Raw genomic sequence first — 13,464 nt, forward strand, 5'->3', positions numbered from 1 at the left:
AAAGGACAAATCTAAAAAACCAGCAGGTTGCTGCCCAGGAGTCAGAGTTTGTTTAGGTCAAGGCACCCCATGCTGTCACGGTCATGGACCCACTCTTCCACGACTCTGGCATGGACCCTTGCAAGTCTGGGGTGGCCCAGCATCTCTGATACTCTCACTTTCCTCTGGCCTCTCACTTGCCCCGCTGCCCAGGGCAGGTCCAGGTCTGAGTCTCCTTTGGGCTCCGAGCAGGAAGTGGGCAGGTGTTCCAGTCCACATTAGCCCACCTGGCCACTCTGCTGGGCAGTTCAGCATCTCCCTAAACTGGCAAGGAAATTATTTCGCCTGGCAAGAAGGCTTGTCCCAAGCCGTCCTCCCATCTACCTAGTTCCACCTGGCATGAAGATGAACGAGTCAATGCAGGATGAGTTAAGTTTCCCACGGTGGCTCAGTGGTAAAGAATCTGCCTGCAATGCAAGAGACCATGGTTTGATCTCTGGGTCGGGAAGATCCCCTGGAGAAGGTAATGGCAATCCACTCCAGTATTCTTGCCTGGGAAATTCCATGGAGCCTGGTGGGCTACAGTCCATGGGTTGGGGCCAGTGGGGGGGCGTCCCAAAGAGTCAGACATGACTGAAGCGACTGAGCACAGGGTGTGTTATTTTAAAAATATGCTACATTCTGTTTCTTCTTTCTTCCTTCTCCCCACCACCCCAACTTGGACCACACAAGAGACTTAAAACTGTCATAATAATAACTGTGTTTTCCTCACTCGTTAAAAGCGTAGCCAAACCTTTGTCTTTGGAGCCCTAATTTCCCCTGCTGTTTTGCACAGGGAGTTATGTTTTTATGTTTCAGAGAAAAATAGAGAAGTTTAAAAAAAAAAAAAACTCTGCCAGTAGCCTGGGGAGAAAACCCCTAAATAAACTCTGTTTTCGAAAGTCTGGGCAGCCGGAACAAACTCAGGCTTTGGTCCACATCTGGTTTGCAGACATGTCTTGTTTGGGCTTGCAGAGTGTCTTTGGGGGAAAAAAATTGAACTAGCTGCCAACATTCACAAATGAGGAGATTTTGCATAAAAGCTCGAATTCTTGGCATCTCTGGAAAGTCTGTCAACACGGGGCATGCATTCTTCTCCCAGGTGCCAGTGACAGGGGCTGGGGAGCAGCTGCCCTCCTGAGACGGGGCATGGCTCCTCCAGGGCTTCAGAGTGGTCACTCTCTTTGTTTCCCTTACTTACATCCTTTCCTTGATCCCTCGACCTTGAGACCGACCCCTGGTTGTCTGATTGAGACAATCACGCCGGATTGTCTCGAAGGGATGGGTTGAAGGCTGCTGCTTTTTGTTACAAAGAAGACTGGCCTATAGATGTCAATGCTACTCTCTCAATTCGACCCCATCCTCTCCTTCCCCTGCTGTGTCCACAAGTCCATTCCCTACATTCCTGTCTCGATTCCGGCCCTGCCAACGGGTTCATCAGTACCATTCTTCTATAGGATACTTGTTTTTCTCTTTCTGACTTACTTCACTCCATATGACAGACTCTACTAGGTTCATCCACATCACTACAAATAACCCAATTTCATTCCTTTTAATGGCTGAGTAATATTCTACTGTATCTATGTGCCACAACTGCTGTATCCATTAATCTGTTGATGGACATATAGGTTGCTTCCCTGTCCTGGCTGTTGTAAATAGTGCTGCCATGAACACTGGGTACATGTGTCTTTTTGAATTATGCACTGCCGTGTTTAAAAACAGATAGCTAGTGAGAATCTACTGTCTAACACAGGGAGCTCAACTTGGTACTCTGTGATGACCTGGAGGGGTGGGCTAGGGGGGTGGTGGTGGGGAGACTTAAGAGCAAGGGGGATGTTATGCGTACTTACCTCTGATTCATGTTGTACAGAAGAAACTAACACAACACTGTAAAGCAATTATTCTCCAATTAAAAAAAGAGAGAGAGAAAGTGGCAATTTGAGGGTAGGAGGTCAGATTCTCCAAGACTGTGAAGGCACAAGGGTTGTGGGCACCCCAGGAAGAAGGAAAATCAGGGCTGGCTGGGACAAAGCTGATGGGTGGTGGCAGAGATCTCAGATGGGGGGAGCTAAGCACGAAACTCTGGGTACCTGAGTGCCACTGGTGTGGTCTCCTGGGCCACCTTGGCCAGGGTGCAGGAATGTCCCCAGAGGAGCCCCTTGTCTCCTTATGGACCACGCAAGCCTGACCAGACTGTTTTGGGGGCTGCAGCCACCATGAACTGAAGACCTACAGATGTTTCCATCATCCAGACTTTGTGACCTCTGGGCTTCCTCACAGGATAAAAAAGAGGTGAGGGTGATGTCCCAAGTGAATCTGTCCTGACCTTGGAAAACTAGAGCTGGAAGCTGGACTGGATTTGATTAAGCCCATGGAAGTATTTCTCATGCCTCAAATATCTCAGGGTCATCATTCTTCTTTCTCTTTTTTTGGCTCTACCACACAGTGTACGGTATCTTAGTCCCTGATCAGAGATTGAACCCATGCCCCCTGCATCTCTGCATTGGAAGCACAGAGTCTGAACCACTGGACCACCTCAGGACTCTCTCTGACATCATTCTTGATCCAGGACAACCACTAAATAAACAATATTCCTTATCCCCCTCTCCACTCAGGAGTAGGATATAACTATCAGGTATCCAGATAACTATTCATACCTAACATTTAAATAGCACTTGAAAGGTAGATACGTAGAAAGTCTTGTGTAGGTGTAGCAAGATAATGGTACATGTTAAACCAATTTGAATTTTGTCATGGCTAGATGAGAAGACTACATTTCCCAGACTCCCTTGTGGTGGCTTGATGGGGGTCATGTGACTGAGTTCTGGCCAATAGCATGCAGTAGAAGCGGTATGTGCCATTTTCAGCTGTGGCCATAAAACCCTCCACCCTCCATGAGCTTGGAAGAAATGATGATGGTCCCTAAGAGGAAAGAAATCTCAGTTCTTGGAAGACTGTAGCCCATATTGAGGAGCCACCTGAGTGAGAAACAAGCATTTGTTGTGTTGATCCACGGACACTGGGGTCATTTGTTACTGCAGCTACTGTTCTCTGACTTAGGGACATACAAAGTGTTCTCTGGTGTGTTGGGTTCACTAGGTTCTGGGCAGAGCCCTGTGAGTTTGGCAGAATAAATACTATTCTCCCTGTTTTGCACAATCTAGAGGGACAGACCTGACCCTTGCCTCTGTCACCTCTCTAATCACAGAAGGTCAGACCCAGAGGGGCCTGGAGCTGACTCTTTTCCCATTTCACAGATGAGGAAATGAGGCTCAGAGGGGAGAGGCGATTTTTGCAAGGTCACAGAGCTGCTGGAGCAGAGCTTTCTGTTTGAAAATTGCTCTTCCTTTAAAGCTGTCATCTTATGTGCAGCCATTCACCTCTTCACTGGGGAAAGAGAATAGGGTGAGCCCAGGTGAGACCTTTGGTATGTGTCTACCTATGTGCACCTGGGGCTTGAATGCACAAATAAACACCCCTGATGAAGTTGCCTGAAAAAAATTTCCCATAGGATCTCCCTGGTGGTCCAGTGGTTAAGAATCCATGCTTCCACTGCAGGGGGCTTGACCCTTGGTTGACCCTTGGGTTCGACCCTTGGTTGGGGAACTAAGATCCCGAGTACCATGCAGCATGGCCAAAAAATTTAAAAAAGAAAAAAGAAAAGAAGGTGGAGAGACAAACCACACACCCGCATACACACAGGTTCCCAGCTCTCCAACCAGCATAGATGTTATCACAGCTAAAGAGACAATAGGGAGGAAGGAAAGGAGAAGAAAAGCTGACACGGTCCTGACCGCAGCGGGACCCCCTAGTCTGGGGTCTGCTCCTCAATTTCCGGCCATTCAAAGCTGACCTAGGACTTGGCAGTGCCAGCTCTCTGTTGCCCTGCAATCCTAGACAATCAAATCTCTCCCCAACCTACTCTTGGATGTTGTCTTTTCCCCTAGTTCCCAACCGTGGCTGCACATTAGAAGTACCTGGAGAGCTTTCAAAACTGCCAATGCACAGCCCACCCCAAATCAAAAACATCAGATATCTGAGGGTGGGGACTAATAATCAACTTTTAAAAATAGCTCCCCAGGAGACTCTAATGCACAGGATTACAGAATTAACCTAATTCTAATGAGAATCATTGTCTTAGTCTGGAGATCTGATAACTGATCTGTAAGGGAAGGGGTAAAATGACAAGATGCTCAGAGTTCACAGAGGACAATCATCCCTGGATAAGAATGAAGGTCGCGACTTCCCTGGTGGTTCAGCGATTAAGAATCTGCCTTGCAATGCAAGCGAGCTGGGTTCGATCCCTGGTCAGGGAACTGAGAACTCACATGCTGTGAGACAACTAAGCACACAAGATCAGAGCTTGCAGGCCACAAGGAAAGATCCCACATGATGCAACACAGAATGAAGCTCCCAGGGTCAGGATGGTCAGGGATCAAACCTGCGCCCCCTGCAGTGGAAGTGTGGAGTCTTAACCACTGAACCACAGGGAAGCCCCTCGGTTGTTCACTGACATGTATGTACTCGGCACCCAGATGCGCCATTGACTGGAGTAATATAGTTCATGCTCCTCTTCCATGCTGTGCCTGACCTCTGCCTTCCTTGCATGTGGAATAAAGGCTCAGATGGTTCTAAAAAGGTTTGCAATCTTGCCCCTGTTTGCAGGAATGACAAAACAGCAATACCTTTGGTGCCCTTGAAACACCGCTCTTTTGCACTCAAAATAAACATCTTCCTTTTCTGGAGCCCCTCTTCTTGACCCTAGGATGAGAGGTCTCAGAGGACTGTAGAAAAGTGGAGCAATATAACAAACAATTGTAATTTGGGAAGTCAGCCAGGACAACTGCAGTCCTAGTCATGATGAGAAAACTCCCCTTCCGTGCTCCCAGACAAGCACCTTATTTGGGGATGTTTCTCTCACCCACTGAACTTTGGGAGGGTGGGGGCCATCTGTCATATCTTTGAGAGTGGATGCTGGTGGTCCTGCCTGCCCAGTAGCCTTCTTTACTCACTGTAATCTCAGTGAGACTGGCCTTGGAGTGGCACACAACCAAGATGGCCAACAGGCTCTCGCCCGCTGGGTGACCCTTGTGTGGATGATGGACTGGAGTGAAGAAAACCTCCTTTTCCTATCCACTCTGTTCCTTGTCTTTTCTGCTGCCTGGTGTTTTGGTCGTTCCTTCCATGCTCCGCTATATTTTTGAAAATTAAATGAACCATATGGGTTTCTATTGCTCGTATCCAAAGAAAGTTTATCAGTACATCTCTCTTCCTAAAACACAGCATCGTGGGTCTTAACTGTAATTCAAGTGAGGGCAAAGTAAGTTGATTTTGAGATATTTAGGAGACTTTCACAGTGCTCCACTACCCCTATCCTCCCAGCCCAAACCCCAGCTGGTTAAAGACAACCAGGAATACTGAGACACCAAGATTCACGGGTGAGGCTTCTTCTTATTGGGCAAGCCACTAGTTGAAGTTTCTTCTCACTGGGAGATTCACTGATTGAAGGTTCTTCTCATTGGGTGATTCACTGAGGGTAAGCAGGGTGTGGAAAGGATGCTTGTCTTGGGAATGATAACAAGCTGGTAGCTGTGCCTGCCTCGGAGTGTCCCCTACCATTCCCTGAGACAGGGATCTTCAATGACAGTAGAGTCTATGCTTGGGGGTGGGGGGAGGAGTGGTTTCTTACTTGCTGGACGAACATTAGTTGATATACATCTTGGAGGTAGGGTCATCTCTGCTTGTTATCCCAGGATGGTGCAGGGAGAAGAGTCTGGGTCTTGGAATTAGCCAGGCCTAGGTTCCAGTCCCAGCTCTGCCACCAACCAGCTGTGTAGCTTCCAGCAAATTACCTAACCTCTCTGAGCCTGTTTGTCTTTCAGTAAAATGAGGACAATTGTACTGATATCCCTACTTCGCAGAATCCTTCTGATGTTTGCATGAGGCAGCCCACAGTGAAGTCATTCACAGCCTGGACGCTGGAGCCAGATTGCTGGGTTCAAATTTTGATTGCTGTTGTTGTTTAGTTGCTAAGTCATGTCTGACTCCTTGCAACCCCATGGACTGCAGCGCGCAAGGCTTCCCTGTCCTTTACTATCTCCCAGAGTTTGCTCAAACTCATGTTCATTGAGTCAGTGATGCCACCATCTCAAATCCTGATTGGACCACATACTACTATGTGTCCTCTCTCACTTTCTTGTTCTGTACAATGAAGGCAATAATGCTATCTGTCTTATGGGGTCTTTGTGAAGACTACACAAGTTAATATTTGTCGGGTGCTTTTTCCACTACTTGATATATTGTAAGTGCCATGGAGATTTTTGCTAAATAAATGCAAGTATTTGGCAATACATGTTGGCTTTTACTGTCATTATTCCCAATGTTCAGCTCAGTGATCTGCCAGCAGCTGGGACTCATACAAGCGCATGGATGTCCATCTCTCAACAATGTTGTCCCATTTGGGCAGCTGAGTGGGGATCTCCCAGCCAGGCAGGGTGGAGGTAGCCCTGCCAACCCTGGGGGCATTCTCACCTTCAAGAGGGGCCTTCCCAACCCTGCAGACCCCTCTCCCCGACCCCGCCATACTGACCTGAGCTCTCCATGGGAGCCTGGGGTGTGAGTAAGAGGAGGGTGTGGTTGTCTCAGGCAGCAGAATGGAAAGTAAAGTGGTTGTTTTTCTGCAAAGAGGTGGTTCTGCAAAATAAGAGACAGTGTAAGTGGTGAAAGAGTGCAGAAAGTCTGTGTGTGGAATGGAGAGGGGACTGGGGGACCAAGGCTTCTCCCACACGGAAGGGGAGTGGAGATTTATTTAAGAAGTGCTTCTGTGATGTTTGCTACATGCCAGGCACTCTTCTAAAAGTTTAAAAACTGTCAACTCTTCACTCTCGGTGTTTTGTTTGTTTTTGGTCACACTGTATGGCCTGTGAGACCTTAGTTCCCTGACCAGGGATCAAACCCGTGCTCCACCCCCAACCCTGGCAGTGGAAGTGCAGTCTTAACCACTAAACCTATCCACTCTTTAAGTCCAAACTATCCACTCTTTAATATTAACCTTATGCTGTTGCTGTTTAGTTGCCAAGTCGTGTCCAACTCTTTGCGACCCCATGGACCATGGCACACAAGGCTTCCCTGTCCTTCACTATCTCCCACAGTTTGCTCAAACTCATGTCCATTGAGTTGGTGAGGCCATCCAACCATCCTCATCCTCTGTCGCCCCCTTCTCCTTCTGCCCTCAATCTTTCCCAGCATCAGGGTCTTTTCCAATGAGTCAGGTAGGTACTCTTTTCTCCCCATTCTACAAATGGGGGAACTGAAGCACAGAGGTTAAATATCGATTCAAGGTCAGATAGTCAGTAAAAGAATAAGCACTTGAATTCAGATCATCTGACTCAAGAGCTCAAGTCCTCCATCATGACCACAAGCTGCCCCACTGGGACCCCAGAGGGAGGGACTCCCAGAGTTGGCTTCCCAGAGCAATACACTCCCCAAGTGAGAAGCATGGGAACTCTGAAAGGATCCAAGAGCTTGTTCTTAGAAGAGAAAAAAAAAAAAAAACTACACACACGGGTCAGCTAATCAAGAGAGAAAAAACAGACAATATTAGGAATGGTAAACATCGCATAGGACATTGGTCTATACAAAGAAAGCCCTGAATCCTCGATATCACAGTTTTCTAGGAAAATAAAAATAACTCAGAAGGTTCTAGAAGACTCAGAGAAACTGCTTATATTGATAACCGGTGAGGAAGCAGAGAAAACCCTCAGAGAACTAGCTCTTAAAAAGTGCTATCTGACTCAGATGGCTCCTCTGATAAGTCATCTCAAATATGTAGAGTAAAGCAAAAACTGTTCCAAAGCATAGAGAAAGAAGAAAAGATTCTCTGAAGAAGGCAGCCTACCCTTGAAAATCTAATGAGGACAGTTTACAAAAATAGAGGAAACACTTTGCATCCACTGGGATAGCTACTTTAAAAAATAAATACAATGGAAAATAACAAATGTTGGCAAGGGTGTGGAGAAATAAGAACTTGGGTTCATGGCTGGCTGGAATGTAGAACTGAGCACCTGCCATGGAAAACAGTAAGGTGATTCCTCAGAAAGTTAAACAGAGATTCACTGTACAGTTTACCAGCAATTCCACTCCTAGTTAAACACCCAAAAGAACTGAAAATAGGGACTAACAGATATCTGTACACCAATGTTCATAGTACCATTATTTAAAAATTGCCAAAAGGTGGAAAGACTCCCAAGCGTTCACACAAAATGTGGTGTATGCAGAAAATTCAGTTCAGTTCACTTCAGTTGCTCAGTCGTGTCCAACTCTCTGCGACCCCATGAATCACAGCACGCCAGGCCTTCCTGTCCATCACCAACTCCCAGAGTTCACCCAAACTCATGTCCATCGAGTCGGTGATTCCATCCAGCCATCTCATTCTCTGTCGTCCCCTTCTCCTCCCGCCCCCAACCTTTCCCAGCATCAGAGTCTTTTCCAGTGAGTCAACCCGTCGCATGAGGTGGCCAAAGTATTGCAGTTTCAGCCTTAGCATCAGTCCTTCCAATGAACACCCAGGATTGATCTCCTTTAGAATGGACTGGTTGGATCTCCTTGCAGTGCAAGGGACTCTCAAGAGTCTTCTCCAGCACCACAGTTCAAAAGCATCAATTCTTCAGCGATCAGCTTTCTTCACAGTCCAACTCTCACATCCATACATGACCACAGGAAAAACCATTGCCTTGACTAGATGGACCTTTGTTGGCAAATGTCTCTGCTTTTTAATATACTATCAAGGTATAACTTTCCATGCAGCCTTAAAAAAGATTGAAATTCTGATACAAGCTACAATGTAGATAAACCTCGGAAACATCATGCTAAATGAAATAAGTCAGACACACAAGGACAAATATTATATGATTCCACTCACATGACGCATCTAAATAGGCAAATTCACAAAGACGAAATATAATGGAGGTGACCAGGGTCTGGGGGGAGGTAGGAATTCGGAGTTACTGTTTAATGGGCACAGAGTTTCTATTTGGGATGATGAAAAGCTTCTGAAAATGGATAGTAGTCATGATTGTACAACATTATAAAGGTACTTAATGCCACGGAACTGTACACTTTAAGGTATTTCATGATACGTATAGTTTACCACAACAGAAAAATAGATCTGGCTCACTTATAAATACAGAAGCAAAATTATAAAATAAATATTAAACAGTTGAATTCAAAGTATTAAAATTATAATGCACTCTGAATAATTTTAGTCTAATGATGATGAAAGTGAAAGAGGAGAGTGAAAAGGTTGGTTTGAAGCTCAACATTCAGAAAACAAAGATCATGGCATCTGGTCCCATCACTTCATGGGAAATAGATGGAAAAACAGTGGAAACAGTGTCAGACTTTGTTTTTTGGGGCTCCAAAATCACTGCAGATGCTGATTGCAGCCATGAAATTAAAAGACGCTTGCTCCTTGGAAGGAAAGTTATGACCAACCTTGATAGTATATTAAAAAGCAGAGACATTACTTTGCCAACAAAGGTCCGTCTAGTCAAGGCAATGGTTTTTCCCGTGGTCAGGTATGGATGTGAGAGTTGGACTGTGAAGAAGGCTGATCGCCGAAGAATTGATGCTTTTGAACTGTGGTGTTGGAGAAGACTCTTGAGAGTCCCTTATACTGCAAGGAGATCCAACCAGTCCATTCTAAAGGAGATCAATCCTGGATGTTCACTGGAGGGACTGATGCTAAAGCTGAAACTGCAATACTTTGGCCACCTCCTGCGACGAGTTGACTCACTGGAAAAGACTCTGATGCTGGGAAAGGTTGGGGGTGGGAGGAGAAGGGGATGACCAAGAATGAGATGGCATCACTGACTCTGTGGACATGAGTTTGAGTGTACTCCGGGAGGTGGTGATGGACAGGGAGGCCTGGCGTGCTGTGATTCATGGGGTCGCGGAGAGTTGGACACGACTGAGCGACTGAACTGAACTGAACTGAACTGAACTGAACTGAACTGAATGATAATCATGGATGTGAGAGTTGGACTATAAAGAAAGTTGAGCACCGAAGAATTGATGCTTTTGAACTGTGGTGTTGGAGAATACTCTTGAGAGTCCCTTGGACTGCAAGGAGAGCCAACCAGTCCATCCTAAAGGAAATCAGTCCTGAATATTCATTGGAAGGACTGACGCTGAAGCTGAAACTCCAATACATTGGCCACCTGATGAGAAGGACTCCTTAGAAAAGACCCTAATGCTGAGAAAGATTGAAAGCAGGAGAAGGGGACAACAGAGGATGAGATGGTTGGATGGCATCACCGATACTATGGACATGAGTTTGAGTAAACTCTGGGAGTTGGTGTTGGACAGGGAAGCCCGGCGTGCTGCTGTCCACGGGGTTGCAAAGAGTTGGACACGACTTAGAGACTGAACTGAATTGAATGATAATCATCAAAACGAATGCAAAAATGTGACAAACCATTGGCAGAAATTAGAAAAAAGAGTAACATCAACTATTGGGGAGGACATGAGAAATTTGTTCTGTCATACTCAGCTGGAAGAATGGAAATTGGGGGACTTCCTTGGTGGTCTAGTGGTTGGGAATCTGCCTGCCAGTGCAGGGGACATGGGTTTGATTCCTGGTCTGGGAAGAATTCACATGCCACGGGGCAACTAAGCCCATGTGCCACACAAGAGAAGCCACTGCAGTGAAAAGTCCATACACCACAGTGAAGAGTAAACCCTCACGCAGCAATGAAGACCCAGAACAATCAAAAATAAATAACTAAATAAAAATGTGAAAAAAGATAACCAACAAGGACCTGCTGTATAGCACAGGGAACTGAATTCAATATTATATTTTATTATTATACTATATAGATATGCACTGTAATGTGTATGCATTCTGATATATATTATTATAACTATATAATAACATACAAGGGAAAAGAATCTGAAAAAGAGTAAATAAATATATGCATATATTTATTCTTGAAAGTGAAAGTGTTAGTCATTTAGTCATATCTGACTCTTTGCGACCCCATGGACTGTAGCCCACAAGGCTCTTCTGTCCATTGGATTCTCTAGGCAAGAATACTAGAATGGGTAGCCATTCCCTTCCCGAGGGGATCTTTTCGGGACCCAGGGATTGAGTCCAATTCTCCTGCATGGCAGGCAGATTCTTGACCATCTGAGCCACCAGGGAAGCCCTATGTATTTATTCATATATATATATATATATATACACATGAACTGAATTGCTATTCTGTACACCTGAAACTTGCATGACATTGTAAATCAACTCTACTTGTAAAGCTGTGGATGATCTGGGTTGAGTTTTACCATTTGTGCATTTATTTGGTTATGCTGGGTCTTTGCTGGCGCGCAGGCTTTCTCTAGTTGCGGCAAGCAGTGACTACTCCTGGCTGCGGTGCTCGGGCTTCCCACCGAGTGGTGTCTCTTGTGCAGCATCAGCTCTAGGGCTTGCGGGCTTCAGTAGTTGCAGCACACGGGCTCAGTAGTTGTGGTTCATGGGCTTAGCTGCCCTGTGGCACGTGGAATCTTCCCGGACCAGGGATCGAACCTGCGTCCCCTGCACTGGCAGGTGGATTCTTATCCACTGTACCACCAGAGAAGCCCTGGGCTGATTTGTTTTCTTGAAAGTAAAATCCTAAGAAGCCTCAACAGTCACTGTCAGAAAGCCTGCTCACTCATTCTTCTTTCACTCGCTCACTCATCAAACATTTATCCGGTGTCCATATATATTTGTGTGGGACCTGGGGATTCTCTGTGCCACCCCCTTGTTCCTCTGAGGGGACCTGTGTAATCTGTTTCCTGTCCTTTGGGCTGCTGACCACACCCGTGTTGGGGCAGAGCCCTCGGGGTCAAGTCTGCATCAGACAGGAAATATGCAGAACCCAGGTCATTTCTTGGAACGCATCAACATTGCATTTGCTTCAGTTCAGGGTGATGTGAACTTCTCAGGAAATAAAGCTTGCCCTTTTAGGCACCTGAATATGCCTCTGAGGTGTTCTGGATGAATGTCATGGGAGCTGATTGCATGCACTAGGCTGTAACACGGTGAAGATTTCAGGGGCTGTTGGCAGCTAAAGGAAGCCTCCATCCCACACTGAAAGGCTTCTTTTCTCTGGTGTGAATGCTGTTTCAGCAGTGGGCTTAGAACGTCTATTTGGGCTGTTCCCAGGCACAAGGATGCTCCTCCCTAGCTCCTGGCAGTAATTCCAGGGGCTGAGATCACTGAGTAAACCAAAGTGCACCTATGGAACACTGTCCACATGGCGGAAATTGTGCCAGGCCCTAGTGTTTAGAGATAAATAAATGAGACACGGTTTCTTACCCTTAGGAGCTGGGAGTTTACCAGTCCGTGACTTCTTACTGACCGTGGTGTGACCCTACTCGTTACATTCTCAACCCACAATCGGCACACTGACCGTGCAACAAGCATGAGAACACGTTTATTAAGACCGAGGGCAGTTATCAGTGAGTCATTAATAAATAATAAGTGGCCTGTGCTAATTTCATCATTTCTGAGCATGCACCCCAAGGAGCCTATAGCTCAGCTGTGCGAGTGAAGAGTGGTTACCTCACTTTTTTCTTATCCCCATCACCTTTCTCCATGCCTCATCTTTTTAAAAATTATGCTTCTATATATCTGTTAATTTTTCGGCTGTGCTGGGTCTTTGTTGCTGTGCACGGGCTTTTCTCTAGTTGCAATGAGCAGAGCCTTCCCTCTAGTTGCCGTGCAATAGGGTTACATCCTGATAAACTCATCGTTGGAACTTCCCTGGTGGTGCAGATGTTAAAGACTCTGCCTGCCATACAGGAGACCCAGGTTTGATTCCTAGGCCAGGACAATTCCCCGGAGAAGGGAAAGGGACCCCATTCCAGTATTCTCGCCTGAAAAATCCCATGGACAGAGGAGCCTGGGGGACTTCAGTCCATGGGGTCACAAAGGGTCAGACACGACTGAGCAACTAAAACACACAAACCCACTGTAGGTTGAAAATATCTTTTGTTGAAATGCATTGAACACATCTGCCCTTACAGGACATCACAGCTGCCCTGTCCACCTTAAACATGCGCAGAACTCTTCCATGAGCCTACAGTGGGGCAAACCCATCTAACACAAAGCCTATCTGATAGTGAAATACTGATGATCTCATGTAATGGACTAAACACTGTAATATAAGTGAGACACAGAATGCTCGTCTGGATGCAGAATGGTTGTGAGTGTACTAGTTGTTGACACCTGTGATCATGCGGCTGGCTAGGAACTGCCCTGCCAGCATCACGAGAGAGGATCATACCCCATATGCTAGCTCAGGAAATGATAAAAAACTGAAGCATGGTTTTGACTCAATGCACCTTGCCTTCCCACCACTGTAAGGTCGAAAAATCTCAAGTCCAACCATCATAAGCCGGGGACTGTCC

The 13,464-nt window shown here is 46.2% G+C and overlaps 1 protein-coding gene across 2 annotated transcripts in view; it reads right to left on the bottom strand.

Annotated features, from left to right (window-relative positions):
- Nucleotides 1-13,464, bottom strand: part of PIK3R6 (phosphoinositide-3-kinase regulatory subunit 6) — a 48,799-nt gene that overhangs the window by 30,904 nt on the left and 4,431 nt on the right. For both annotated transcript variants that reach the window (XM_088828889.1, XM_055406858.2), the window contains exon 2: nucleotides 6,608-6,711. In XM_088828889.1, coding sequence (XP_088685015.1) covers nucleotides 6,608-6,620 — 13 coding nt within the window. In that variant the 5' untranslated portion in view covers nucleotides 6,621-6,711. The remainder of the gene's footprint in view (nucleotides 1-6,607; nucleotides 6,712-13,464) is intronic.

This window comes from Moschus berezovskii, chromosome 20 (assembly GCF_049115385.1).
Source record: "Moschus berezovskii isolate FMDL1 chromosome 20, NW_MosBer_1.0, whole genome shotgun sequence".
NCBI classification, from domain to species: domain Eukaryota; kingdom Metazoa; phylum Chordata; class Mammalia; order Artiodactyla; family Moschidae; genus Moschus; species Moschus berezovskii.